At 56.2% G+C, this 25,787-nt stretch overlaps 1 protein-coding gene across 4 annotated transcripts in view; it reads right to left on the reverse strand.

Moving 5' to 3' along the window:
• Positions 1 to 25,787, reverse strand: part of mical2b (microtubule associated monooxygenase, calponin and LIM domain containing 2b) — a 95,706-nt gene that overhangs the window by 27,832 nt on the left and 42,087 nt on the right. For 2 of the 4 annotated variants that reach the window (XM_055933545.1, XM_055933544.1), the window contains exons 15-18: positions 9,251 to 9,319; positions 9,000 to 9,125; positions 256 to 442; positions 46 to 122 (exon numbers count right to left, since the gene is read on the reverse strand). In XM_055933545.1, the coding sequence (XP_055789520.1) occupies positions 46 to 122; positions 256 to 442; positions 9,000 to 9,125; positions 9,251 to 9,319 (459 nt within the window). Of the gene's footprint in view, positions 1 to 45; positions 123 to 255; positions 443 to 4,847; positions 5,103 to 5,435; positions 6,338 to 8,999; positions 9,126 to 9,250; positions 9,320 to 25,787 lie in introns of those variants that run through there. The other 2 variants (XM_055933548.1, XM_055933546.1) reach the window with 2 other exon arrangements.

The raw sequence follows: 25,787 nt of genomic DNA on the forward strand, positions 1-25,787 counted from the left end.
AAGTAAAAATGACTGACTGTTTCGCTGTTACTGAAAGCTGTTTACCGTTCTCCTCTGGAACTTGCTTGAACTTTGAAGGCTGGGTTGGCGCTGAGAATAGTGAAGCTTGCAATAAAACTTGCCTGTAAAACAAACACATCAAATCACATACTAAAACACATGCCTGTTGTCACTAAATATCAAATAAAAATGGACAAACGGCTTCTGCACCCGGGTGGAAAAAGAGGTTGGTTTATGGGTGTGTCAGGATCATACCCTGTTGGGAGTTGTAGGCGTGTCCGCCCAGGCGTAGTGTGGAGCTGCAGACGTCACAGCGGAAACAGTCCCTGTGGAAGAAGTGGCCCTCAGCACTGAGACGCTCCATCACGTACACACGCTTGGAGCAGAAGTGACACATGTCACTGCCTCCCAGGTTCTGAGGAAACTCCTTCCTTCCAACACACTGTCAGGAGACAGCACAGACAACAGCAGCAGGTTAGGGATATGGAGAGAACAGAACAGGCAAGCTTTTAGCGTAGTCGTCTACTGCTAAAAATTAGGGAGCTTTGCGGTTGAGAGCCATATAAAAAGTGAGCCATTGAACCCCTTTTGGTTCTATATAGCACCATTTCTTCTAGCAGTGTACAGTTAACATGTAACCCTAATGTGGATGTTAAGGCAGGCAGTGGGATAGGACTAGAGGATTTCATCATTTTATTTATTTATTTAACCTTTATTAAACTAAGCAAGTCCATTAAGAACAAATTCTTATCTACAGTGACGGCCTACCCCGGCCAAACCCTAACCTGGATGACGCTGGGCAAATTGTGGGACTCCCAATCACGGCCGGTTGTGATTCAGCCTGGAATCTAACCAGGGTCTGTAGTGACACCTCTAGCACTGAGATGCAGTGCCTTAGACCGCTGCGCCACTCGGGAGCCCTCAGAGAACCTTCCAGACTGAAGAGTAACACCAAGTACAATATAACCTAACCAAATTAGTAATACGGCCATAAGGAATAAGTCATACCTTTCAATGGTCCCTGGTATTTTGAAGGCAAAACCTTTAAATTATTTCATGAAATGGGAACTTAATTAGTAGGGAATTTATCCAGCACAGTGAGAGACAATCATGATGATGAAATCAACAATTCTCTGGACCATAGCATAAAACTAGTCAAATACGGTAGCTTGGCAAGGCTCTGCATGGTGTGGCAAAGCAAAATACTGTTTACTGCTCTAGACTTGAAGACCTGAAGTGGGGCAAAACCCTGTGTGAACAGACGCCCACATGAGTGCATGGAGTTCCCATCGCTGTGGCCCCTGGAGGCCTTTACACAAAACACCATGGCTCATGACTGGAGAATTCACCACAAGATTCAGGTCAGAATGCTTGACAGTACACAGTCCCTATTTCAACAGCTCAACCTTTATCTTTTCTAGTGAAGATATGAACATTCACTCTTTAGTATCTTCACAGACCACGATCATCATGCAGAGGGAGGTCACCTGACCTGAAATTCTCAGAACTGCAACACCATGGAAACAAAACATTGTGCAATAAAAATCTCTGCCACTAAATGGACTTAAAATGGATTATCAAGCTGTTACCAGACTTCAAAAACATTCTCAGTTTCTTCACGCATCGCGCCGACAGAAACAAGCATCTTTCTGGTAAGAAGAGAGGCGGGGGGGTATGCCTTATGATCAACGAGCCGTGGTGTGATCATAACAACATACAGGAACTCAAGTCCTTCTGTTCACCTGACTTAGAATTCCTCACAATCAAATGTCGACCGCATTATCTACCAAGAGAATTCTCTTCGATTATAATCACAGCTGCATATATTCCCCCCCCAAGCAGACACATCGATGGCCCTGAACAAACTTTACTTGACTCTATGTAAACTGGAAACCACATATCCTGAGGCTGCATTCATTGTAGCTGGGGATTTTAACAAGGCTAATCTGAAAACAAGACTCCCTAAATTCTATCAGCATATCGGTGGTGCAACCAGGGCTGGTAAAACCCTAGATCATTGTTATTCTAACTTCCGTGATGCATATAAGGCCCTCCCCCGCCCTCCTTTCGGAAAAGCTGACCACGACTCCATTTTGTTGCTCCCTGCCTATAGACAGAGACTAAAACAGGAAGCTCCCGCGCTCAGGTCTGTTCAACGCTTGTCCGACCAGTCTGATTCCACGCTTCAAGATTGCTTCGATCACGATTGGGATTGACCAATACGCTGATTTGGTGAGCGAGTTTATTAGCAAGTGCATCAGCGATGTCGTCCCCACAGCAACTATTAAAACATTCCCAAACCAGAAATCGTGGATTGATGGCAGCATTCAAGCGAAACTGAGAGCGTGAACCACTGCTTTTAACCTCTTGAAGCTAAGGGGCAGAATTGTTATGTTTGGAAAAATAACGTTCCCATTGTAAGCTGCCTATTTCTCAAGGCCAGATGCTAGAATATTCATATAATTGACAGAGTAGGATAGAAAACTCTAAAGTTTCCAAAACTGTCAAAATATTGTCTGAGTATAACAGAACTGATTTTGCAGGCAAAAACCTGGAGGAAATCCAAACAGGAAGTGACTCTTATTTTGAAAAATCACTGTTCCATTGCCTACCTTTCGTCCATTTAAAGGGATATCAACCAGATTCCTTTTCCTGTGGCTTTCTCAGGGTGTGAACAAGCTTTTATTTTGAAAAAAGAGCGAGATTTATCAAAACGCGTCAGTGGATACACGTATGTCCCTCCATTAGTTGATGCGCGCGACACTCGTTGCTCGACATTTTCTTTCTCTCCAGTATTGAATAGTTTACAGTCCGATTATTGATGTTAAAATATAACCTGAGGATTGATTATTAAAAATGTTTGACATGTTTCTACGAACTTTACGGATACTATTCGTCAAGCCTCGATGACCTGCCTAAGGCTGTGGAATAATGAACATAACGCGCCAAACAAATTTAGTTTTTTTTATATAAAAATAATCTTTATCGAACAAAAGGAACATTTATTGTGTAACTGGGAGTCTCGTGAGTGCAAACATCCGAAGATCAAAGGTAAGCGATTAATTTTATTGCTTTTCTGGCTTTCGTGACCAATCTACATGGTTGCTAGGTGTTCTTAATGTTTTGTCTAGTGATCGATAAACTCACACAAACGCTTGGATTGCTTTCGCTGTAAAGCATATTTTCAAAATCTGACACGACAGGTGGATTAACAACAAGCTAAACGGTGTTTTGCTATATTGCACTTGTGATTTCATGATTAAATATTTTTTGCAATTTATTTTGTATTTGGCGCTCTGCAATTCAGCGGTTGTTGGTGAAAATGATCCCGCTAATGTTGAGTGGCTGCTGCCAACATACTGACTCAACTCCAGCCACTTTAATAATGGAAAAATTGATGTAAAAAATGTATCACTAGCCACTTATTTAATTATTATTTTTCTTTAATAATATTTTTTTTTACCCCCTTTTCGTAGTATCCAATTGTTAGTAGTTACTATCTTGTCTCATCGCTACAACTCCCGTACGGGCTCGGGAGAGACGAAGGACGAAAGCCATGCGTCCTCCGAAACACAACCCAACCAAGCCGCACTGCTTCTTAACACAGCGCGCATCCAACCCGGAAGCCAGCTGCACCAATGTGTTGGAGGAAACACCGTGCACCTGGCGACCTGGTTAGAGTGCACTGCGCCCGGCCCGCCACAGGAGTCGCTAGTACGCGATGAGACAAGGATATCCCTACCGGCCAAACCCTCCCTAACCCGGACGATGCTAGGCCAATTGTGCGTCGCCCCATGGACCTCCCGGTCGCGGCCGGCTGCGACAGAGCCTGGGCTCGAACCCAGAGTCTCTGGTGGCACAGCTAGCACTGCGATGCAGTGCCCTAGACCACTGCGCCACCCGGGAGGCCCATCACTAGCCACTTTAAACAATGCCACTTAATATAATGTTTACATACCCTACATTACTCATCTCATATGTATATACTACTCGATACCATCTACTCCATCTTGCCTATCCCGTTCTGTACCATCACTCATTCATATATATTTATGTACATATTCTTCATCCCTTTACACTTGTGTGTATAAGGTAGTTGTTGTGAAATTGTTAGGTTAGATTACTCGTTGGTTATTACTGCATTGTTGGAACTAGAAGCACAAGCATTTTGCTACACTCGCATTAACATCTGCTAACCATGTGTATGTGACAAATAACATTTGATTTAAATGTGACTAGGTTAGACTGGTGACATTTTATTATTCCAAACAGAGTGAGGCAGTCAAACAGAACTCGTGTCCAGGGACACAAACATTACTGTGCCTCATTTCCTTAGATGGGGTTAGACAAGCAGGCAGGCGTGTGGCGGCACAACGCTTTCACCTTATACTCTTTCACTTGAGGAGTCTCAGACCCAGGGAACATAGAACGCAGGAGCACAGCCCTCTCCTTTATACTCCTTCTGTTAAACTCCCTAGTCGTTACATTTTGCACTTTTTTCTGAAGAACAGCAAAAGGGTAAAGGAAAAAAACCAAGTGTGAAAATCAAACTGCAGGAAATGGATAAGTAAAAACAATAAATACTGAACAGCAATTATAATCCACAATTAAGTTGATGCGGGGTATAAAATACCATTTAGCAATTTTGTATCTTTCGAACATTGGTGTTTTTGTTGGCGTGTTGCGCAGTCTGCTAGCCACTTTTGTGGCTAAGGCAGAATTGGATTAACCATGTTGAATGGGCTTAAATCCATTACCCACACAAGCATTGTTTTACTGTGAGTGTATGGCTGTGACTGGAGCCGACATGCTGTATCCAGACAGATAGACCACGGTCTCATGGTCACCTGGTTCGTCTTGTCCCCCAGCTTCTCTAGGCGCTGTCTCATCCCTGTGGGGTCAGGAGAGGGGTGTTCTGGGTAATCTACATAGTCTGGGATTTCGGTGCATGGTATCCACACTCTCTGCTGCACAAACTCTGTGCGTGGAGAGGCCTGTGTTTGATCATCCTGTGGAGGACTCCAGGACCATGTTGGAATGTGAAGGGGAGTGGGTTGCGCCACGGCTGCAGGCTCTTCTAAGAGTCGCATATAGATGGAAGGCTGAAAGCAGACGCACACACAAGGTAATGTGTAACGAAAAACTGACTTCCAGCCAGTAGTAGGCGAACCTCCATGGTCATCAATGTCTACAGTGAGTGGTGTAAAAGGGGTGTATTTTCAAAGACTTGTCCTAGACCAGGGGTGTCAAACTCATTCCACGGAGGGCCTTGTGTCTGCAGGTTTTTGGTTTTTCCTTTCAATAAAGCCCTAGACAACCAGGTGTGGGGAGTTCCTAACTAATTAGTGATGTTAATTCATCAATCAAGTACAAGGGAGGAACGAAAACCCGCAGACACTCGGCCCTCCGTGGAATGAGTTTGACACCTGTGTCCTAGACTATGGTGATTTTTAACCATTCATTATTTCGTTATCGTAGGCTATAGGTTAGGGGGTTGGTGATTTTTAAACTACATTATTGGGTTTATAACTGTTAGCAATTTTATGAATAATGACTAAACAATGTCTACATTTAGATAAAACTATAATTAATTGAACTCTACCCTGTATTATTATATCTGTTTAATAATGTTAATTCATAAGGAAGGGATTATGTAGCATGAACAAGGAGTAATTAAAACATAATAAACACCATTCCAACTTAGTTGGAGAGGTATGTGCTGTGGGTTATTAAGTAAGCAAAAAGGATCGTTAACCTATGGTTGAACCGACTCAACTTAGCCCTGGGATGTTTAGATAAGGCAGCGAGTGACTCCCTAGGTCTGCCATTATCTTGAGCTGTCTGCTAAAGTGGTAATAAGTTATGGTGAAACTTCAGGAGTTAATCTAGTTATATTGTGTGTCATGTGTGCGCTGGTGAGTTGGAACCTTTTTTGTCTTGGTCGAGAGGAGGAGCTTCATTTTGTGACCAATGACATCATATTTTGTATATAAACTGTTGTTCGTGGTTCAATGGGAGCGTGCTCCGAGAATAAATACTATTATCTAATTTTAATAAGACTGGTCCCTGTCTATTTTATACAAATAAGAATCTTACAAATTCTTATAAACAGACAAGAGTGATGTTAATTAATAAACACATTAAGAATTATGAAATTCCTGTAACAATAACGCAGTAGCTGACCCTTCCTGGGTCAGCTTTGGTGATTTGACTGTACCTGCCACTTGGGGAGCAGGGGTGTAGGGGGAGGGGGCTGTTCCTTTGGCTTAGTGAAGCGAGGGCTCTCCATCATATTCAGAGGAGATGAAGGAAGGCTTGAATCAGAGTCCCAATCAGACTGACAGAGAATGCAGGAAGGGAAAGAGGAGCAGGACAGAACAGAAGGAATAGGAAAAACCAGAGAAAGCAGTACAGAATGATTGGTTTCTGTTAGAGGTCGACCAATTAATTAGGGCCGATTTCAAGTTTTCATAACAATCGTAAATCGTTATTTTTTTTTTACACCTTTATTTAACTAGGCAAGTCAGTTAAGAACACATTCTTATTTTCAATGACGGCCTAGGAACGGTGGGTCAACTGCCTTGTTCAGGGGCAGAACGACAGATTTTTACTTTGTCAGCTCGGGGATTCAATCTTGCAACCTTACAGTTAACTAGTCCAACGCTCTAACCACCTGCCTCATTGCACTCCACGAGGAGCCTGCCTGTTACGCAAATGCAGTAAGAAGCCAAGGTAAGTTGCTAGCTAGCATTAAACTTATCTTATAAAAAACAATCAATCATAATCTCACGTCACCCCGCTCCTCCGCTCTCTCCACTGGCTTCCAGTTGAAGCTCGCATCCGCTACAAGACCATGGTGCTTGCCTACGGAGCTGTGAGGGGAACGGCACCTCAGTACCTTCAGGCTCTGATCAGGCCCTACACCCAAACAAGGGCACTGCGTTCATCCACCTCTGGCCTGCTCGCCTCCCTACCACTGAGGAAGTACAGTTCCCGCTCAGCCCAGTCAAAACTGTTCGCTGCTCTGGCACCCCAATGGTGGAACAAACTCCCTCACGACGCCAGGACAGCGGAGTCAATCACCACCTTCCGGAGACACCTGAAACCCCACCTCTTCAAGGAATACCTAGGATAGGATAAAGCAATCCTTCTGCCCCCCCCCCCCTTAAAAGATTTAGATGCACTATTGTAAAGTGGCTGTTCCACTGGATGTCATAAGGTGAATGCACCAATTTGTAAGTCGCTCCGGATAAGAGCGTCTGCTAAATGACTTAAATGTAAATGTAAATGATAATCACTAGTTAACTACACATGGTTGATGATATTACTAGTTTATCTAGCGTGTCCTGAGTTGCATATAATCGATGCGGTGCGCATTCGCGAAAAAGGACTGTCGTTGCTCAAACGTGTACCTAACCATAAACATCAATGCCTTTCTTACAATCAACATACAAGTATATATTTTTAAACCTGCATTTTTAGTTAATATTGACTGCTAACATGAATTTATTTTAACTAGGGTAATTGTGTCACTTCTCTTGCAACAGAGTCAGGGTATATGCAGCAGTTTGGGCCGCCTGGCTCGTTACAAAGACAGCCAACTTCGCCAAACGGGGGATGATTTAACAAAAGCGTATTTGCAAAAAAAGCACAATCGATACACGACTGTACCTAACCATCAATGCCTTTCTTAAAATCAATACACAGAAGTATATATTTTTAAACCTGCATATTTAGCTACAATAAATCCAAGTTAGCAGGCAATATTAACCAGGTGAAATTGTGTCACTTCTCTTGCATTCATTGCACAGAATCAGGGTATATGCAACAGTTTGGGCCGCCTGGCTCGTTGCAAACTAATTTGCCAGAATTTTACGTAATTATGACATAACATTGAAGGTTGTGCAATGTAACAGGAATATATAGACTTATGGATGCCACCCGTTAGATAAAATACAGAACGGTTCCGTATTTCACTGAAAGAATAAACGTTTTGTTTTCGAGATGATAGTTTCCAGATTCGACCATATTAAAAGGAACCACCAGCTTTCATATGTTCTCATGTTCTGAGCAAGGAACTTAAACGTTGGCTTTCTTACATGGTACATATTGCACTTTTACTTTCTTCTCCAACACTTAGTTTTTGCATTATTTAAACCAAATTGAACATGTTTCATTATTTATTTGAGACTAAATTGATTTTATTGATGTATTATATTAAGTTAAAATTAGTGTTCATTCAGTATTGTTGTCATTGTCATTATTACAAATTGTTGTTTTAATTTAAAAAACTGTATTATTATTATTATATATATATATATATATTTTTTTTTATTTAATTTTTATTTATATTATTATTATTTTATTTTTATTTTATTTAAATCAGCCGATTAATCGGTATCGGCTTTTTTGGTCCTCCAATAATCGATATCGGCGTTGAAAAATCATAAATCGGTCGACCTCTAGTTTCTGTACTACCATTCAAAACCACACACTGCAGTCATCCATTACACTGCATGTGTTCCATGGCATTCAACGCCATAATCAGATATTTCAAGGCATTTAGTTAGAGTATTTGAACAGATGTCCTGCTAACAGCCACTCAGTCCTTTCCTGGGGTTTCATACTTTATTCTCTTCTGTACCATGGTTTAAAATGCACAACCTCCTCCTAAATAAAAATACAATTTCATAAAACATTTGAAAAGACTGCCGGCAAGCACTCGTACAGTGGTAAAGATTCTAAAACCAGATAGCCATCAGAAGAAACTTATGGGCAACATGAACATTCAGTCTTAACGGTAGTATGTTGGGCCAACATAGAGTCTAGAACTGAAGAGTCTTACAGTAACCATAAGCACTGAGCGCATTGAGTATAGTCAGTATGCAACCATACACGTTACCTGCATTACTGGGATATTTGTCACCGTCTCTACACAGCACAGCGTACAGGGACCATACCATTTACCCTTCTGGTCAGAGTACAGTACAGCTGCTCACCTTTTTGCGCAGGGCACCGCCAGGCACCGCATTCTCCTCAATCTTGGCCAGCAGCTGGGTGGCCATGGAGCGCACCTTATTCTGCTCTCCGCTCTCACCTGCGGGGGGGGCACTCTGACAGGACAACTGGAGACATAACCAGCCATGGAGATAAAGGGACTGCATATTCAGTTGGCGCTTTAACACTACTAAAATTGTGCCATCTAAAGCCATACTCGTGATAGAGATATACTTGTTGCTACTAAACACACCTCCTCTAAGTAGTTGCCCTTTCTTTGTCTTTTGCTCATTGGGTCATCTTTCTCCAGCCTCTTGTCATCCTGTGAGGAAAAGGCAGTACAAAATACACCGGTTTATTTTAACCTCATTCACTTCACAATCAAAAGGTTATGAGTCTGAGGGTTATCCATAAGAAAGTATGCCTTGTGAGATCTGGATTATCTCTCGTTCACATACCTTATCTACTCTCCTATTGGCACAGAGGAATTGATTTTATCTGCAAAGTTAACATGCACTTACGTTGACAAACACTTGACGTAGGCTAAATCTGGTTTACATGTACGCCTTTGTTGCTGCAATGCTTTCCTTTTAAAGCCTGCACATGGGAGAGCGAGCGACCACCGAGCACGCAAGAGGGAGGGAGCGAGCGAGCGAGCGGACTCTGTATGTTGGCCCAGAGAGCGAGCGGACTCTGTATGTTGGCCCAGAGAGCGAGCGGACTCTGTATGTTGGCCCAGAGAGCGAGCGGACTCTGTATGTTGGCCCAGAGAGCGAGCGGACTCTGTATGTTGGCCCAGAGAGCGAGCGGACTCTGTATGTTGGCCCAGAGAGCGAGCGAGCGAGCGGACTCTGTATGTTGGCCCAGAGAGCGAGCGAGCGAGCGGACTCTGTATGTTGGCCCAGAGAGCGAGCGAGCGAGCGGACTCTGTATGTTGGCCCAGAGAGCGAGCGAGCGAGCGGACTCTGTATGTTGGCCCAGAGAGCGAGCGAGCGAGCGGACTCTGTATGTTGGCCCAGAGAGAGAGCGAGCGAGCGGACTGTGTATGTTGGCCCAGAGAGAGAGCGAGCGAGCGGACTCTGTATGTTGGCCCAGAGAGAGAGCGAGCGAGGGGACTCTGTATGTTGGCCCAGAGAGAGAGCGAGCGAGCGGACTCTGTATGTTGGCCCAGAGAGCGAGCGAGCGAGCGAGCGGACTCTGTATGTTGGCCCAGAGAGCGAGCGAGCGAGCGAGCGGACTCTGTATGTTGGCCCAGAGAGCGAGCGAGCGAGCGGACTCTGTATGTTGGCCCAGAGAGAGAGCGAGCGAGCGGACTCTGTATGTTGGCCCAGAGAGAGAGCGAGCGAGCGGACTCTGTATGTTGGCCCAGAGAGAGAGCGAGCGAGCGAGCGAGCAAGAGGGAGAGAGAGCGAGCGAGCGAGCGAGCGAGCAAGAGGGAGAGAGAGCGAGCGAGCGAGCGAACGAGCAAGAGGGAGAGAGAGCGAAAGAGAAAGCGAGCAAGAGGGAGAGAGAGCGAGCGAGCGAGCGAGCAAGAGGGAGAGAGAGCGAGCGAGCGAGCAAGAGGGAGAGAGAGCGAGCGAGCGAGCAAGAGGGAGAGAGAGCGAGCGAGCGAGCAAGAGGGAGAGAGAGCGAGCGAGCGAGCAAGAGGGAGAGGGAGCGAGCGAGCGAGCAAGAGGGAGAGAGAGCGAGCGAGCGAGCAAGAGGGATAGAGAGCGAGCGAGCGAGCAAGAGGGATAGAGAGCGAGCGAGCGAGCAAGAGGGAGAGCGAGCGAGCGAGCGAGCAAGAGGGAGAGCGAGCGAGCGAGCAAGAGGGAGAGAGAGAGAGCGAGCGAGCGAGCAAGAGGGAGAGAGAGAGAGCGAGCGAGCGAGCAAGAGGGAGAGAGAGAGCGAGCGAGCGAGCAAGAGGGAGAGAGAGAGCGAGCGAGCGAGCAAGAGGGAGAGAGAGCGAGCGAGCGAGCAAGAGGGAGAGAGAGCGAGCGAGCGAGCAAGAGGGAGAGAGAGCGAGCGAGCGAGCAAGAGGGAGAGAGAGCGAGCGAGCGAGCAAGAGGGAGAGAGAGCGAGCGAGCGAGCAAGAGGGAGAGAGAGCGAGCGAGCAAGAGGGAGAGAGAGCGAGCGAGCGAGCAAGAGGGAGAGAGAGCGAGCGAGCGAGCAAGAGGGAGAGAGAGCGAGCAAGAGGGAGAGAGAGCGAGCGAGCAAGAGGGAGAGAGAGCGAGCGAGCGAGCAAGAGGGAGAGAGAGCGAGCAAGAGGGAGAGAGAGCGAGCGAGCGAGCAAGAGGGAGAGAGAGCGAGCAAGAGGGAGAGAGAGCGAGCAAGAGGGAGAGAGAGCGAGCAAGAGGGAGAGAGAGCGAGCGAGCGAGCAAGAGGGAGAGAGAGCGAGCGAGCGAGCAAGAGGGAGAGAGAGCGAGCGAGCGAGCAAGAGGGAGAGAGAGCGAGCGAGCGAGCAAGAGGGAGAGAGAGCGAGCGAGCGAGCAAGAGGGAGAGAGAGCGAGCGAGCGAGCAAGAGGGAGAGAGAGCGAGCGAGCGAGCAAGAGGGAGAGCGAGCGAGCGAGCGAGCAAGAGGGAGAGCGAGCGAGCGAGCAAGAGGGAGAGAGAGCGAGCGAGCGAGCAAGAGGGAGAGCGAGCGAGCGAGCAAGAGGGAGAGCGAGCGAGCGAGCGAGCAAGAGGGAGAGAGAGCGAGCAAGAGGGAGAGAGAGCGAGCGAGCAAGAGGGAGAGAGAGCGAGCGAGCGAGCAAGAGGGAGAGAGAGCGAGCGAGCGAGCAAGAGGGAGAGGGAGCGCGCAAGAGGGAGAGAGAGCGAGCGAGCGCGCAAGAGGGAGAGAGAGCGAGCGAGCGAGCAAGAGGGAGAGAGAGCGAGCGAGCGAGCAAGAGGGAGAGAGAGCGAGCGAGCGAGCAAGAGGGAGAGAGAGCGAGCGAGCGAGCAAGAGGGAGAGAGAGCGAGCGAGCGAGCAAGAGGGAGAGAGAGCGAGCGAGCAAGAGGGAGAGAGAGCGAGCGAGCAAGAGGGAGAGAGAGCGAGCGAGCAAGAGGGAGAGAGAGCGAGCAAGAGGGAGAGAGAGCGAGCGAGCGAGCAAGAGGGAGAGAGAGCGAGCGAGCGAGCAAGAGGGAGAGAGAGCGAGCGAGCGAGCAAGAGGGAGAGCGAGCGAGCGAGCGAGCAAGAGGGAGAGCGAGCGAGCGAGCGAGCAAGAGGGAGAGAGAGCGAGCAAGAGGGAGAGAGAGCGAGCAAGAGGGAGAGAGAGCGAGCAAGAGGGAGAGAGAGCGAGCAAGAGGGAGAGAGAGCGAGCGAGCAAGAGGGAGAGAGAGCGAGCAAGAGGGAGAGAGAGCGAGCGAGCGAGCAAGAGGGAGAGAGAGCGAGCGAGCGAGCGAGCGGGAGAGAGCGAGCGAGCAAGAGGGAGAGAGAGCGAGCGAGCGAGCAAGAGGGAGAGAGAGCGAGCGAGCGAGCAAGAGGGAGAGAGAGCGAGCGAGCGAGCAAGAGGGAGAGAGAGCGAGCGAGCAAGAGGGAGAGAGAGCGAGCGAGCAAGAGGGAGAGAGAGCGAGCGAGCAAGAGGGAGAGAGAGCGAGCGAGCAAGAGGGAGAGAGAGCGAGCGAGCAAGAGGGAGAGAGAGCGAGCGAGCAAGAGGGAGAGAGAGCGAGCGAGCAAGAGGGAGAGAGAGCGAGCGAGCGAGCAAGAGGGAGAGAGAGCGAGCGAGCGAGCAAGAGGGAGAGAGAGCGAGCGAGCGAGCAAGAGGGAGAGAGAGCGAGCGAGCGAGCAAGAGGGAGAGAGAGCGAGCGAGCGAGCAAGAGGGAGAGCGAGCGAGCGAGCGAGCGAGCAAGAGGGAGAGCGAGCGAGCGAGCGAGCGAGCAAGAGGGAGAGAGAGCGAGCAAGAGGGAGAGAGAGCGAGCAAGAGGGAGAGAGAGCGAGCAAGAGGGAGAGAGAGCGAGCAAGAGGGAGAGAGAGCGAGCGAGCAAGAGGGAGAGAGAGCGAGCGAGCAAGAGGGAGAGAGAGCGAGCAAGAGGGAGAGAGAGCGAGCGAGCGAGCAAGAGGGAGAGAGAGCGAGCGAGCGAGCGAGCGGGAGAGAGCGAGCGAGCAAGAGGGAGAGAGAGCGAGCGAGCGAGCAAGAGGGAGAGAGAGCGAGCGAGCGAGCAAGAGGGAGAGGGAGCGAGCGAGCGAGCAAGAGGGAGAGCGAGCGAGCGAGCGAGCAAGAGGGAGAGCGAGCGAGCGAGCGAGCAAGAGGGAGAGCGAGCGAGCGAGCGAGCAAGAGGGAGAGCGAGCGAGCGAGCGAGCAAGAGGGAGAGCGAGCGAGCGAGCAAGAGGGAGAGCGAGCGAGCGAGCAAGAGGGAGAGCGAGCGAGCGAGCAAGAGGGAGAGCGAGCGAGCGAGCAAGAGGGAGAGCGAGCGAGCGAGCAAGAGGGAGAGCGAGCGAGCGAGCAAGAGGGAGAGCGAGCAAGAGGGAGAGCGAGCAAGAGGGAGAGCGAGCAAGAGGGAGAGCGAGCAAGAGGGAGAGCGAGCAAGAGGGCGAGCAAGAGGGAGAGCGAGCAAGAGGGAGAGCGAGCGAGCGAGCGAGCAAGAGGGAGAGCGAGCGAGCGAGCGAGCGAGCAAGAGGGAGAGAGAGCGAGCGAGCGAGCAAGAGGGAGAGAGAGCGAGCGAGCGAGCAAGAGGGAGAGCGAGCGAGCGAGCAAGAGCGAGCGAGCGAGCGAGCGAGCAAGAGGGAGAGCGAGCAAGAGGGAGAGCGAGCAAGAGGGAGAGCGAGCAAGAGGGAGAGCGAGCGAGCGAGCGAGCAAGAGGGAGAGCGAGCGAGCGAGCGAGCGAGCAAGAGGGAGAGCGAGCGAGCGAGCGAGCGAGCAAGAGGGAGAGAGAGCGAGCGAGCGAGCAAGAGGGAGAGAGAGCGAGCGAGCGAGCAAGAGGGAGAGAGAGCGAGCGAGCGAGCAAGAGGGAGAGAGAGAGAGAGCGAGCGAGCGAGCGGGAGAGAGAGCGAGCGAGCGAGAGGGAGAGAGAGCGAGCGAGCGAGAGGGAGAGAGAGCGAGCGAGCGAGCGAGAGGGAGAGAGAGCGAGCGAGCGAGCGAGAGGGAGAGAGAGCGAGCGAGCGAGCGAGAGGGAGAGAGAGCGAGCGAGCGAGCGAGAGGGAGAGCGAGCGAGCGAGCGAGAGGGAGAGAGAGCGAGCGAGCGAGCAAGAGGGAGAGAGAGCGAGCGAGCGAGCGAGCAAGAGGGAGAGAGAGCGAGCGAGCGAGCGAGCAAGAGGGAGAGCGAGCGAGCGAGCGAGCAAGAGGGAGGGAGAGCGAGCGAGCGAGCAAGAGGGAGAGCGAGCGAGCGAGCGAGCAAGAGGGAGAGCGAGCGAGCGAGCAAGAGGGAGAGCGAGCGAGCGAGCAAGAGGGAGAGCGAGCGAGCGAGCAAGAGGGAGAGCGAGCGAGCGAGCAAGAGGGAGAGCGAGCGAGCGAGCAAGAGGGAGAGAGAGCGAGCGAGCGAGCAAGAGGGAGAGAGAGCGAGCGAGCGAGCAAGAGGGAGAGAGAGAGAGCGAGCGAGCAAGAGGGAGAGAGAGAGAGCGAGCGAGCAAGAGGGAGAGAGAGAGAGCGAGCGAGCAAGAGGGAGAGAGAGAGAGCGAGCGAGCAAGAGGGAGGGAGAGAGAGCGAGCGAGCAAGAGGGAGGGAGAGAGAGCGAGCGAGCAAGAGGGAGGGAGAGCGAGCGAGCGAGCAAGAGGGAGAGCGAGCGAGCGAGCGAGCAAGAGGGAGAGAGAGCGAGCGAGCGAGCGAGCAAGAGGGAGAGAGAGCGAGCGAGCGAGCGAGCAAGAGGGAGAGAGAGCGAGCGAGCGAGCGAGCAAGAGGGAGAGAGAGCGAGCGAGCGAGCGAGCAAGAGGGAGAGAGAGCGAGCGAGCGAGCGAGCAAGAGGGAGAGAGAGCGAGCGAGCGAGCGAGCAAGAGGGAGAGAGAGCGAGCGAGCGAGCGAGCAAGAGGGAGAGAGAGCGAGCGAGCGAGCGAGCAAGAGGGAGAGAGAGCGAGCGAGCGAGCGAGCAAGAGGGAGAGAGAGCGAGCGAGCGAGCGAGCAAGAGGGAGAGAGAGCGAGCGAGCGAGCGAGCAAGAGGGAGAGAGAGCGAGCGAGCGAGCGAGCAAGAGGGAGAGAGAGCGAGCGAGCGAGCGAGCAAGAGGGAGAGAGAGCGAGCGAGCGAGCGAGCAAGAGGGAGAGAGAGCGAGCGAGCGAGCGAGCAAGAGGGAGAGCGAGCGAGCGAGCGAGCGAGCAAGAGGGAGAGCGAGCGAGCGAGCGAGCGAGCAAGAGGGAGAGCGAGCGAGCGAGCGAGCGAGCAAGAGGGAGAGCGAGCGAGCGAGCGAGCAAGAGGGAGAGCGAGCGAGCGAGCGAGCAAGAGGGAGAGAGAGCGAGCGAGCGAGCAAGAGGGAGAGAGAGCGAGCGAGCGAGCAAGAGGGAGAGAGAGCGAGCGAGCGAGCAAGAGGGAGAGCGAGCGAGCGAGCAAGAGGGAGAGAGAGCGAGCGAGCGAGCGAGCAAGAGGGAGAGAGAGCGAGCGAGCGAGCGAGCAAGAGGGAGAGAGAGCGAGCGAGCGAGCGAGCAAGAGGGAGAGAGAGCGAGCGAGCGAGCGAGCAAGAGGGAGAGAGCGAGCGAGCGAGCGAGCAAGAGGGAGAGAGAGCGAGCGAGCGAGCGAGCAAGAGGGAGAGAGAGCGAGCGAGCAAGAGGGAGAGAGAGCGAGCGAGCAAGAGGGAGAGAGAGCGAGCGAGCAAGAGGGAGAGAGAGCGAGCGAGCAAGAGGGAGAGAGAGCGAGCGAGCAAGAGGGAGAGAGAGCGAGCGAGCAAGAGGGAGAGAGAGCGAGCGAGCAAGAGGGAGAGAGAGCGAGCGAGCAAGAGGGAGAGAGAGCGAGCGAGCAAGAGGGAGAGAGAGCGAGCGAGCAAGAGGGAGAGAGAGCGAGCGAGCAAGAGGGAGAGAGAGCGAGCGAGCAAGAGGGAGAGAGAGCGAGCGAGCAAGAGGGAGAGAGAGCGAGCGAGCAAGAGGGAGAGAGAGCGAGCGAGCAAGAGGGAGAGAGAGCGAGCGAGCAAGAGGGAGAGAGAGCGAGCGAGCAAGAGGGAGAGAGAGCGAGCGAGCAAGAGGGAGAGAGAGCGAGCGAGCAAGAGGGAGAGAGAGCGAGCGAGCAAGAGGGAGAGAGAGCGAGCGAGCAAGAGGGAGAGAGAGCGAGCGAGCAAGAGGGAGAGAGAGCGAGCGAGCAAGAGGGAGAGAGAGCGAGCGAGCAAGAGGGAGAGAGAGCGAGCGAGCAAGAGGGAGAGAGAGCGAGCGAGCAAGAGGGAGAGAGAGCGAGCGAGCAAGAGGGAGAGAGAGCGAGCGAGCAAGAGGGAGAGAGAGCGAGCGAGCAAGAGGGAGAGAGAGCGAGCGAGCAAGAGGGAGAGAGAGCGAGCGAGCAAGAGGGAGAGAGAGCGAGCGAGCAAGAGGGAGAGAGAGCGAGCGAGCAAGAGGGAGAGAGAGCGAGCGAGCGAGCAAGAGGGAGAGAGAGCGAGCGAGCAAGAGGGAGAGAGAGCGAGCGAGCGAGCAAGAGGGAGAGAGAGCGAGCGAGCGAGCAAGAGGGAGAGCGAGCGAGCGAGCGAGCAAGAGGGAGAGCGAGCGAGCGAGCAAGAGGGAGAGAGAGCGAGCAAGAGGGAGAGAGAGCGAGCAAGAGGGAGAGAGAGCGAGCAAGAGGGAGAGAGAGCGAGCGAGCAAGAGGGAGAGAGAGCGAGCGAGCAAGAGGGAGAGAGAGCGAGCGAGCAAGAGGGAGAGAGAGCGAGAAAGAGGGAGAGAGAGCGAGCAAGAGGGAGAGAGAGCGAGCGAGCGAGCAAGAGGGAGAGAGAGCGAGCGAGCGAGCGAGCGGGAGAGAGAGCGAGCGAGCAAGAGGGAGAGAGAGCGAGCGAGCGAGCAAGAGGGAGAGAGAGCGAGCGAGCGAGCAAGAGGGAGAGGGAGCGAGCGAGCGAGCAAGAGGGAGAGAGAGCGAGCGAGCGAGCAAGAGGGAGAGCGAGCGAGCGAGCGAGCAAGAGGGAGAGCGAGCGAGCGAGCGAGCAAGAGGGAGAGCGAGCGAGCGAGCGAGCAAGAGGGAGAGCGAGCGAGCGAGCAAGAGGGAGAGCGAGCGAGCGAGCAAGAGGGAGAGCGAGCGAGCGAGCAAGAGGGAGAGAGAGCGAGCGAGCGAGCAAGAGGGAGAGAGAGCGAGCGAGCGAGCAAGAGGGAGAGAGAGCGAGCGAGCGAGCGAGCAAGAGGGAGAGAGAGCGAGCGAGCGAGCGAGCAAGAGGGAGAGCGAGCGAGCGAGCAAGAGGGAGAGCGAGCGAGCGAGCAAGAGGGAGAGCGAGCGAGCGAGCAAGAGGGAGAGAGAGCGAGCGAGCGAGCAAGAGGGAGAGAGAGCGAGCGAGCGAGCAAGAGGGAGAGAGAGCGAGCGAGCGAGCAAGAGGGAGAGAGAGCGAGCGAGCGAGCAAGAGGGAGAGAGAGCGAGCGAGCGAGCAAGAGGGAGAGAGAGAGAGCGAGCGAGCAAGAGGGAGAGAGAGAGAGCGAGCGAGCAAGAGGGAGAGAGAGAGAGCGAGCGAGCAAGAGGGAGAGAGAGAGAGCGAGCGAGCAAGAGGGAGGGAGAGAGAGCGAGCGAGCAAGAGGGAGGGAGAGAGAGCGAGCGAGCGAGCAAGAGGGAGAGAGAGCGAGCGAGCGAGCGAGCAAGAGGGAGAGAGAGCGAGCGAGCGAGCAAGAGGGAGAGAGAGCGAGCGAGCGAGCGAGCAAGAGGGAGAGAGAGCGAGCGAGCGAGCGAGCAAGAGGGAGAGAGAGCGAGCGAGCGAGCGAGCAAGAGGGAGAGAGAGAGAGCGAGCGAGCGAGCAAGAGGGAGAGAGAGCGAGCGAGCGAGCGAGCGAGCAAGAGGGAGAGAGAGCGAGCGAGCGAGCGAGCGAGCAAGAGGGAGAGAGAGCGAGCGAGCGAGCGAGCGAGCAAGAGGGAGAGAGAGAGAGCGAGCGAGCAAGAGGGAGAGAGAGCGAGCGAGCAAGAGGGAGAGAGAGCGAGCGAGCAAGAGGGAGAGAGAGCGAGCGAGCAAGAGGGAGAGAGAGCGAGCGAGCTAGAGGGAGAGAGAGCGAGCGAGCAAGAGGGAGAGAGAGCGAGCGAGCAAGAGGGAGAGAGAGCGAGCGAGCAAGAGGGAGAGAGAGCGAGCGAGCGAGCGAGCAAGAGGGAGAGAGAGCGAGCGAGCGAGCAAGAGGGAGAGAGAGCGAGCGAGCGAGCGAGCAAGAGGGAGAGAGAGCGAGCGAGCGAGCGAGCAAGAGGGAGAGAGAGCGAGCGAGCGAGCGAGCAAGAGGGAGAGAGAGCGAGCGAGGGAGCGAGCAAGAGGGAGAGAGAGCGAGCGAGCGAGCGAGCAAGAGGGAGAGCGAGCGAGCGAGCGAGCAAGAGGGAGAGAGAGCGAGCGAGCGAGCGAGCAAGAGGGAGAGAGAGCGAGCGAGCGAGCGAGCGAGGGAGAGAGAGCGAGCGAGCGAGCGAGCGAGCAAGAGGGAGAGAGAGCGAGCGAGCGAGCGAGCAAGAGGGAGAGCGAGCGAGCGAGCGAGCAAGAGGGAGAGAGAGCGAGCGAGCGAGCAAGAGGGAGAGAGAGCGAGCGAGCGAGCAAGAGGGAGAGAGAGCGAGCGAGCGAGCAAGAGGGAGAGAGAGCGAGCGAGCGAGCAAGAGGGAGAGAGAGCGAGCGAGCGAGCAAGAGGGAGAGAGAGCGAGCGAGCGAGCAAGAGGGAGAGAGAGCGAGCGAGCGAGCAAGAGGGAGAGAGAGCGAGCGAGCGAGCAAGAGGGAGAGAGAGCGAGCGAGCGAGCAAGAGGGAGAGAGAGCGAGCGAGCGAGCAAGAGGGAGAGAGAGCGAGCGAGCGAGCAAGAGGGAGAGAGAGCGAGCGAGCGAGCAAGAGGGAGAGAGAGCGAGCGAGCGAGCAAGAGGGAGAGAGAGCGAGCGAGCGAGCAAGAGGGAGAGAGAGCGAGCGAGCGAGCAAGAGGGAGAGAGAGCGAGCGAGCGAGCAAGAGGGAGAGAGAGCGAGCGAGCGAGCAAGAGGGAGAGAGAGCGAGCGAGCGAGCAAGAGGGAGAGAGAGCGAGCGAGCGAGCAAGAGGGAGAGAGAGCGAGCGAGCGAGCAAGAGGGAGAGAGAGCGAGCGAGCGAGCAAGAGGGAGAGAGAGCGAGCGAGCGAGCAAGAGGGAGAGAGAGCGAGCGAGCAAGAGGGAGAGAGAGCGAGCGAGCGAGCAAGAGGGCGAGCGAGCGAGCAAGCGGGAGAGCGAGCGAGCGAGCAAGCGGGAGAGAGAGCGAGCGAGCGAGCAAGAGGGAGAGAGAGCGAGCGAGCGAGCGAGCGGGAGAGAGAGCGAGCGAGCGAGCGGGAGAGCGAGCGAGCGAGCGAGCGGGAGAGAGAGCGAGCGAGCAAGCAAGAGGGAGAGAGAGCGAGCGAGCAAGCAAGAGGGAGAGAGAGCGAGCGAGCAAGCAAGAGGGAGAGCGAGCGAGCGAGCAAGCAAGAGGGAGAGCGAGCGAGCGAGCAAGCAAGAGGGAGAGCGAGCGAGCGAGCAAGCAAGAGGGAGAGCGAGCGAGCGAGCAAGCAAGAGGGAGAGCGAGCGAGCGAGCAAGCAAGAGGGACAGCGAGCGAGCGAGCAAGAGGGAGAGCGAGCGAGCAAGAGGGAGAGCGAGCGAGCGAGCAAGAGGGAGAGAGAGCGAGCGAGCAAGAGGGAGAGAGAGCGAGCGAGCAAGAGGGAGAGAGAGCGAGCGAGCGAGCAAGAGGGAGAGAGAGCGAGCGAGCGAGCAAGAGGGAGAGAGAGCGAGCGAGCGAGCAAGAGGGAGAGAGAGCGAGCGAGCGAGCAAGAGGGAGAGAGAGCGAGCGAGCGAGCAAGAGGGAGAGAGAGCGAGCGAGCGAGCAAGAGGGAGAGCGAGCGAGCGAGCAAGAGGGAGAGCGAGCGAGCGAGCAAGAGGGAGAGAGAGCGAGCGAGCAAGAGGGAGAGAGAGCGAGCGAGCAAGAGGGAGAGAGAGCGAGCGAGCAAGAGGGAGAGAGAGCGAGCGAGCAAGAGGGAGAGAGAGCGAGCGAGCAAGAGGGAGAGAGAGCGAGCGAGCAAGAGGGAGAGCGAGCGAGCGAGCAAGAGGGCGAGCGAGCGAGCGAGCGAGCAAGAGGGCGAGCGAGCAAGAGGGAGAGAGAGCAAGAGGGAGAGAGAGCAAGAGGGAGAGAGAGCGAGCGAGCGAGAGGGAGAGAGAGCGAGCGAGCAAGAGGGAGAGAGAGCGAGCGAGCGAGCAAGAGGGAGAGAGAGCGAGCGAGCGAGCAAGAGGGAGAGAGAGCGAGCGAGCAAGAGGGAGAGAGAGCGAGCGAGCAAGAGGGAGAGAGAGCGAGCGAGCAAGAGGGAGAGCGAGCGAGCGAGCAAGAGGGAGAGAGAGCGAGCGAGCGAGCGAGCAAGAGGGAGAGAGAGCGAGCGAGCGAGCGAGCAAGAGGGAGAGAGAGCGAGCGAGCGAGCGAGCAAGAGGGAGAGAGAGCGAGCGAGCGAGCGAGCAAGAGGGAGAGAGAGCGAGCGAGCGAGCGAGCAAGAGGGAGAGAGAGCGAGCGAGCGAGCGAGCAAGAGGGAGCGAGCGAGCGAGCGAGCGAGCAAGAGGGAGCGAGCGAGCGAGCGAGCGAGCAAGAGGGAGCGAGCGAGCGAGCGAGCAAGAGGGAGCGAGCGAGCGAGCGAGGGAGAGAGAGAGAGAGCGAGCGAGCGAGCAAGAGGGAGAGAGAGCGAGCGAGCGAGCAAGAGGGAGAGAGAGCGAGCGAGCGAGCAAGAGGGAGAGAGAGCGAGCGAGCGAGCAAGAGGGAGAGAGAGCGAGCGAGCGAGCAAGAGGGAGAGAGAGCGAGCGAGCGAGCAAGAGGGAGAGAGAGCGAGCGAGCGAGCAAGAGGGAGAGAGAGCGAGCGAGCGAGCAAGAGGGAGAGAGAGCGAGCGAGCGAGCAAGAGGGAGAGAGAGCGAGCGAGCGAGCAAGAGGGAGAGAGAGCGAGCGAGCGAGCAAGAGGGAGAGAGAGCGAGCGAGCGAGCAAGAGGGAGAGAGAGCGAGCGAGCGAGCAAGAGGGAGAGAGAGCGAGCGAGCGAGCAAGAGGGAGAGAGAGCGAGCGAGCGAGCAAGAGGGAGAGAGAGCGAGCGAGCGAGCAAGAGGGAGAGAGAGCGAGCGAGCGAGCAAGAGGGAGAGAGAGCGAGCGAGCGAGCGAGCGGGAGAGAGAGCGAGCGAGCGAGCGAGCGGGAGAGAGAGCGAGCGAGCGAGCGGGAGAGAGAGCGAGCGAGCGAGCGGGAGAGAGAGCGAGCGAGCAAGCAAGAGGGAGAGAGAGCGAGCGAGCAAGCAAGAGGGAGAGAGAGCGAGCGAGCAAGCAAGAGGGAGAGCGAGCGAGCGAGCAAGCAAGAGGGAGAGCGAGCGAGCGAGCAAGCAAGAGGGAGAGCGAGCGAGCGAGCAAGCAAGAGGGAGAGCGAGCGAGCGAGCAAGCAAGAGGGACAGCGAGCGAGCGAGCAAGAGGGAGAGCGAGCGAGCGAGCAAGAGGGAGAGCGAGCGAGCGAGCAAGAGTGAGAGAGAGCGAGCGAGCAAGAGGGAGAGAGAGCGAGCGAGCAAGAGGGAGAGAGAGCGAGCGAGCAAGAGGGAGAGAGAGCGAGCGAGCGAGCAAGAGGGAGAGAGAGCGAGCGAGCGAGCAAGAGGGAGAGAGAGCGAGCGAGCGAGCAAGAGGGAGAGAGAGCGAGCGAGCGAGCAAGAGGGAGAGAGAGCGAGCGAGCGAGCAAGAGGGAGAGCGAGCGAGCGAGCAAGAGGGAGAGCGAGCGAGCGAGCAAGAGGGAGAGAGAGCGAGCGAGCAAGAGGGAGAGAGAGCGAGCGAGCAAGAGGGAGAGAGAGCGAGCGAGCAAGAGGGAGAGAGAGCGAGCGAGCAAGAGGGAGAGAGAGCGAGCGAGCAAGAGGGAGAGAGAGCGAGCGAGCAAGAGGGAGAGCGAGCGAGCGAGCAAGAGGGAGAGCGAGCGAGCGAGCGAGCAAGAGGGCGAGCGAGCAAGAGGGAGAGAGAGCAAGAGGGAGAGAGAGCGAGCGAGCGAGAGGGAGAGAGAGCGAGCGAGCAAGAGGGAGAGAGAGCGAGCGAGCAAGAGGGAGAGAGAGCGAGCGAGCGAGCAAGAGGGAGAGAGAGCGAGCGAGCGAGCAAGAGGGAGAGAGAGCGAGCGAGCGAGCAAGAGGGAGAGAGAGCGAGCGAGCAAGAGGGAGAGAGAGCGAGCGAGCAAGAGGGAGAGAGAGCGAGCGAGCAAGAGGGAGAGAGAGCGAGCGAGCAAGAGGGAGAGAGAGCGAGCGAGCGAGCAAGAGGGAGAGAGAGCGAGCGAGCGAGCGAGCAAGAGGGAGAGAGAGCGAGCGAGCGAGCGAGCAAGAGGGAGAGAGAGCGAGCGAGCGAGCGAGCAAGAGGGAGAGAGAGCGAGCGAGCGAGCGAGCAAGAGGGAGCGAGCGAGCGAGCGAGCGAGCAAGAGGGAGCGAGCGAGCGAGCGAGCAAGAGGGAGAGCGAGCGAGCGAGCAAGAGGGAGAGCGAGCGAGCGAGCGAGCGAGGGAGAGAGAGCGAGCGAGCGAGCGAGCAAGAGGGAGGGAGAGAGAGCGAGCGAGCAAGAGGGAGAGAGAGCGAGCGAGCGAGCAAGAGGGAGAGAGAGCGAGCGAGCGAGCAAGAGGGAGAGAGAGCGAGCGAGCGAGCAAGAGGGAGAGAGAGCGAGCGAGCGAGCAAGAGGGAGAGAGAGCGAGCGAGCGAGCAAGAGGGAGAGAGAGCGAGCGAGCGAGCAAGAGGGAGAGAGAGCGAGCGAGCGAGCAAGAGGGAGAGAGAGCGAGCGAGCGAGCAAGAGGGAGAGAGAGCGAGCGAGCGAGCAAGAGGGAGAGAGAGCGAGCGAGCGAGCAAGAGGGAGAGAGAGCGAGCGAGCAAGAGGGAGAGAGAGCGAGCGAGCAAGAGGGAGAGAGAGCGAGCGAGCGAGCAAGAGGGAGAGAGAGCGAGCGAGCGAGCAAGAGGGAGAGAGAGCGAGCGAGCGAGCAAGAGGGAGAGAGAGCGAGCGAGCGAGCAAGAGGGAGAGAGAGCGAGCGAGCAAGAGGGAGCGAGAGCGAGCGAGCGAGCGAGCGGGAGAGAGAGCGAGCGAGCGAGCGGGAGAGAGAGCGAGCGAGCGAGCGGGAGAGAGAGCGAGCGAGCAAGCAAGAGGGAGAGAGAGCGAGCGAGCAAGCAAGAGGGAGAGAGAGCGAGCGAGCAAGCAAGAGGGAGAGCGAGCGAGCGAGCAAGCAAGAGGGAGAGCGAGCGAGCGAGCAAGCAAGAGGGAGAGCGAGCGAGCGAGCAAGCAAGAGGGAGAGCGAGCGAGCGAGCAAGCAAGAGGGAGAGCGAGCGAGCGAGCAAGCAAGAGGGACAGCGAGCGAGCGAGCAAGAGGGAGAGCGAGCGAGCGAGCAAGAGGGAGAGAGAGCGAGCGAGCAAGAGGGAGAGAGAGCGAGCGAGCAAGAGGGAGAGCGAGCGAGCGAGCAAGAGGGAGAGCGAGCGAGCGAGCGAGCAAGAGGGCGAGAGAGCAAGAGGGCGAGAGAGCAAGAGGGAGAGAGAGCGAGCGAGCGAGAGGGAGAGAGAGCGAGCGAGCAAGAGGGAGAGAGAGCGAGCGAGCAAGAGGGAGAGAGAGCGAGCGAGCGAGCAAGAGGGAGAGAGAGCGAGCGAGCGAGCAAGAGGGAGAGAGAGCGAGCGAGCGAGCAAGAGGGAGAGAGAGCGAGCGAGCAAGAGGGAGAGAGAGCGAGCGAGCAAGAGGGAGAGAGAGCGAGCGAGCAAGAGGGAGAGAGAGCGAGCGAGCAAGAGGGAGAGAGAGCGAGCGAGCAAGAGGGAGAGAGAGCGAGCGAGCGAGCAAGAGGGAGAGAGAGCGAGCGAGCGAGCAAGAGGGAGAGAGAGCGAGCGAGCGAGCGAGCAAGAGGGAGAGAGAGCGAGCGAGCGAGCGAGCAAGAGGGAGAGAGAGCGAGCGAGCGAGCGAGCAAGAGGGAGCGAGCGAGCGAGCGAGCGAGCAAGAGGGAGCGAGCGAGCGAGCGAGCAAGAGGGAGAGCGAGCGAGCGAGCAAGAGGGAGAGCGAGCGAGCGAGCGAGCGAGCAAGAGAGCGAGCGAGCGAGCGAGCAAGAGGGAGAGCGAGCGAGCGAGCGAGCAAGAGGGAGAGAGAGCGAGCGAGCAAGAGGGAGAGAGAGCGAGCGAGCAAGAGGGAGAGAGAGCGAGCGAGCGAGCAAGAGGGAGAGAGAGCGAGCGAGCGAGCAAGAGGGAGAGAGAGCGAGCGAGCGAGCAAGAGGGAGAGAGAGCGAGCGAGCGAGCAAGAGGGAGAGAGAGCGAGCGAGCGAGCAAGAGGGAGAGAGAGCGAGCGAGCGAGCAAGAGGGAGAGAGAGCGAGCGAGCGAGCAAGAGGGAGAGAGAGCGAGCGAGCGAGCAAGAGGGAGAGAGAGCGAGCGAGCGAGCAAGAGGGAGAGAGAGCGAGCGAGCGAGCAAGAGGGAGAGAGAGCGAGCGAGCGAGCAAGAGGGAGAGAGAGCGAGCGAGCGAGCAAGAGGGAGAGAGAGCGAGCGAGCGAGCAAGAGGGAGAGAGAGCGAGCGAGCGAGCAAGAGGGAGAGAGAGCGAGCGAGCGAGCAAGAGGGAGAGAGAGCGAGCGAGCGAGCAAGAGGGAGAGAGAGCGAGCGAGCGAGCAAGAGGGAGAGAGAGCGAGCGAGCGAGCAAGAGGGAGAGAGAGCGAGCGAGCGAGCAAGAGGGAGAGAGAGCGAGCGAGCGAGCAAGAGGGAGAGAGAGCGAGCGAGCGAGCAAGAGGGAGAGAGAGCGAGCGAGCGAGCAAGAGGGAGAGAGAGCGAGCGAGCGAGCAAGAGGGAGAGAGAGCGAGCGAGCGAGCAAGAGGGAGAGAGAGCGAGCGAGCGAGGGAGAGAGAGCGAGCGAGCGAGCGAGCGGGAGAGAGAGCGAGCGAGCGAGCGGGAGAGAGAGCGAGCGAGCGAGCGGGAGAGAGAGCGAGCGAGCAAGCAAGAGGGAGAGAGAGCGAGCGAGCAAGCAAGAGGGAGAGCGAGCGAGCGAGCAAGCAAGAGGGAGAGCGAGCGAGCGAGCAAGCAAGAGGGAGAGCGAGCGAGCGAGCAAGCAAGAGGGAGAGCGAGCGAGCGAGCAAGCAAGAGGGAGAGCGAGCGAGCGAGCAAGCAAGAGGGAGAGCGAGCGAGCAAGCAAGCAAGAGGGAGAGCGAGCGAGCAAGCAAGAGGGAGAGCGAGCGAGCGAGCAAGCAAGAGGGAGAGCGAGCGAGCGAGCAAGAGGGAGAGCGAGCGAGCGAGCAAGAGGGAGAGAGAGCGAGCGAGCAAGAGGGAGAGAGAGCGAGCGAGCAAGAGCGAGCGAGAGCGAGCGAGCGAGCAAGAGGGAGAGAGAGCGAGCGAGCAAGAGGGAGAGAGAGCGAGCGAGCGAGCAAGAGGGAGAGAGAGCGAGCGAGCGAGCAAGAGGGAGAGAGAGCGAGCGAGCGAGCAAGAGGGAGAGAGAGCGAGCGAGCGAGCAAGAGGGAGAGAGAGCGAGCGAGCGAGCAAGAGGGAGAGAGAGCGAGCGAGCGAGCAAGAGGGAGAGAGAGCGAGCGAGCAAGAGGGAGAGAGAGCGAGCGAGCAAGAGGGAGAGAGAGCGAGCGAGCAAGAGGGAGAGAGAGCGAGCGAGCAAGAGGGAGAGAGAGCGAGCGAGCAAGAGGGAGAGAGAGCGAGCGAGCAAGAGGGAGAGCGAGCGAGCGAGCAAGAGGGAGAGCGAGCGAGCGAGCAAGAGGGAGAGCGAGCGAGCGAGCGAGCAAGAGGGCGAGCGAGCAAGAGGGAGAGAGAGCAAGAGGGCGAGCGAGCAAGAGGGAGAGAGAGCAAGAGGGAGAGAGAGCAAGAGGGAGAGAGAGCAAGA

Source organism: Salvelinus fontinalis, chromosome 9, assembly GCF_029448725.1.
Source record: "Salvelinus fontinalis isolate EN_2023a chromosome 9, ASM2944872v1, whole genome shotgun sequence".
Taxonomy (NCBI): domain Eukaryota; kingdom Metazoa; phylum Chordata; class Actinopteri; order Salmoniformes; family Salmonidae; genus Salvelinus; species Salvelinus fontinalis.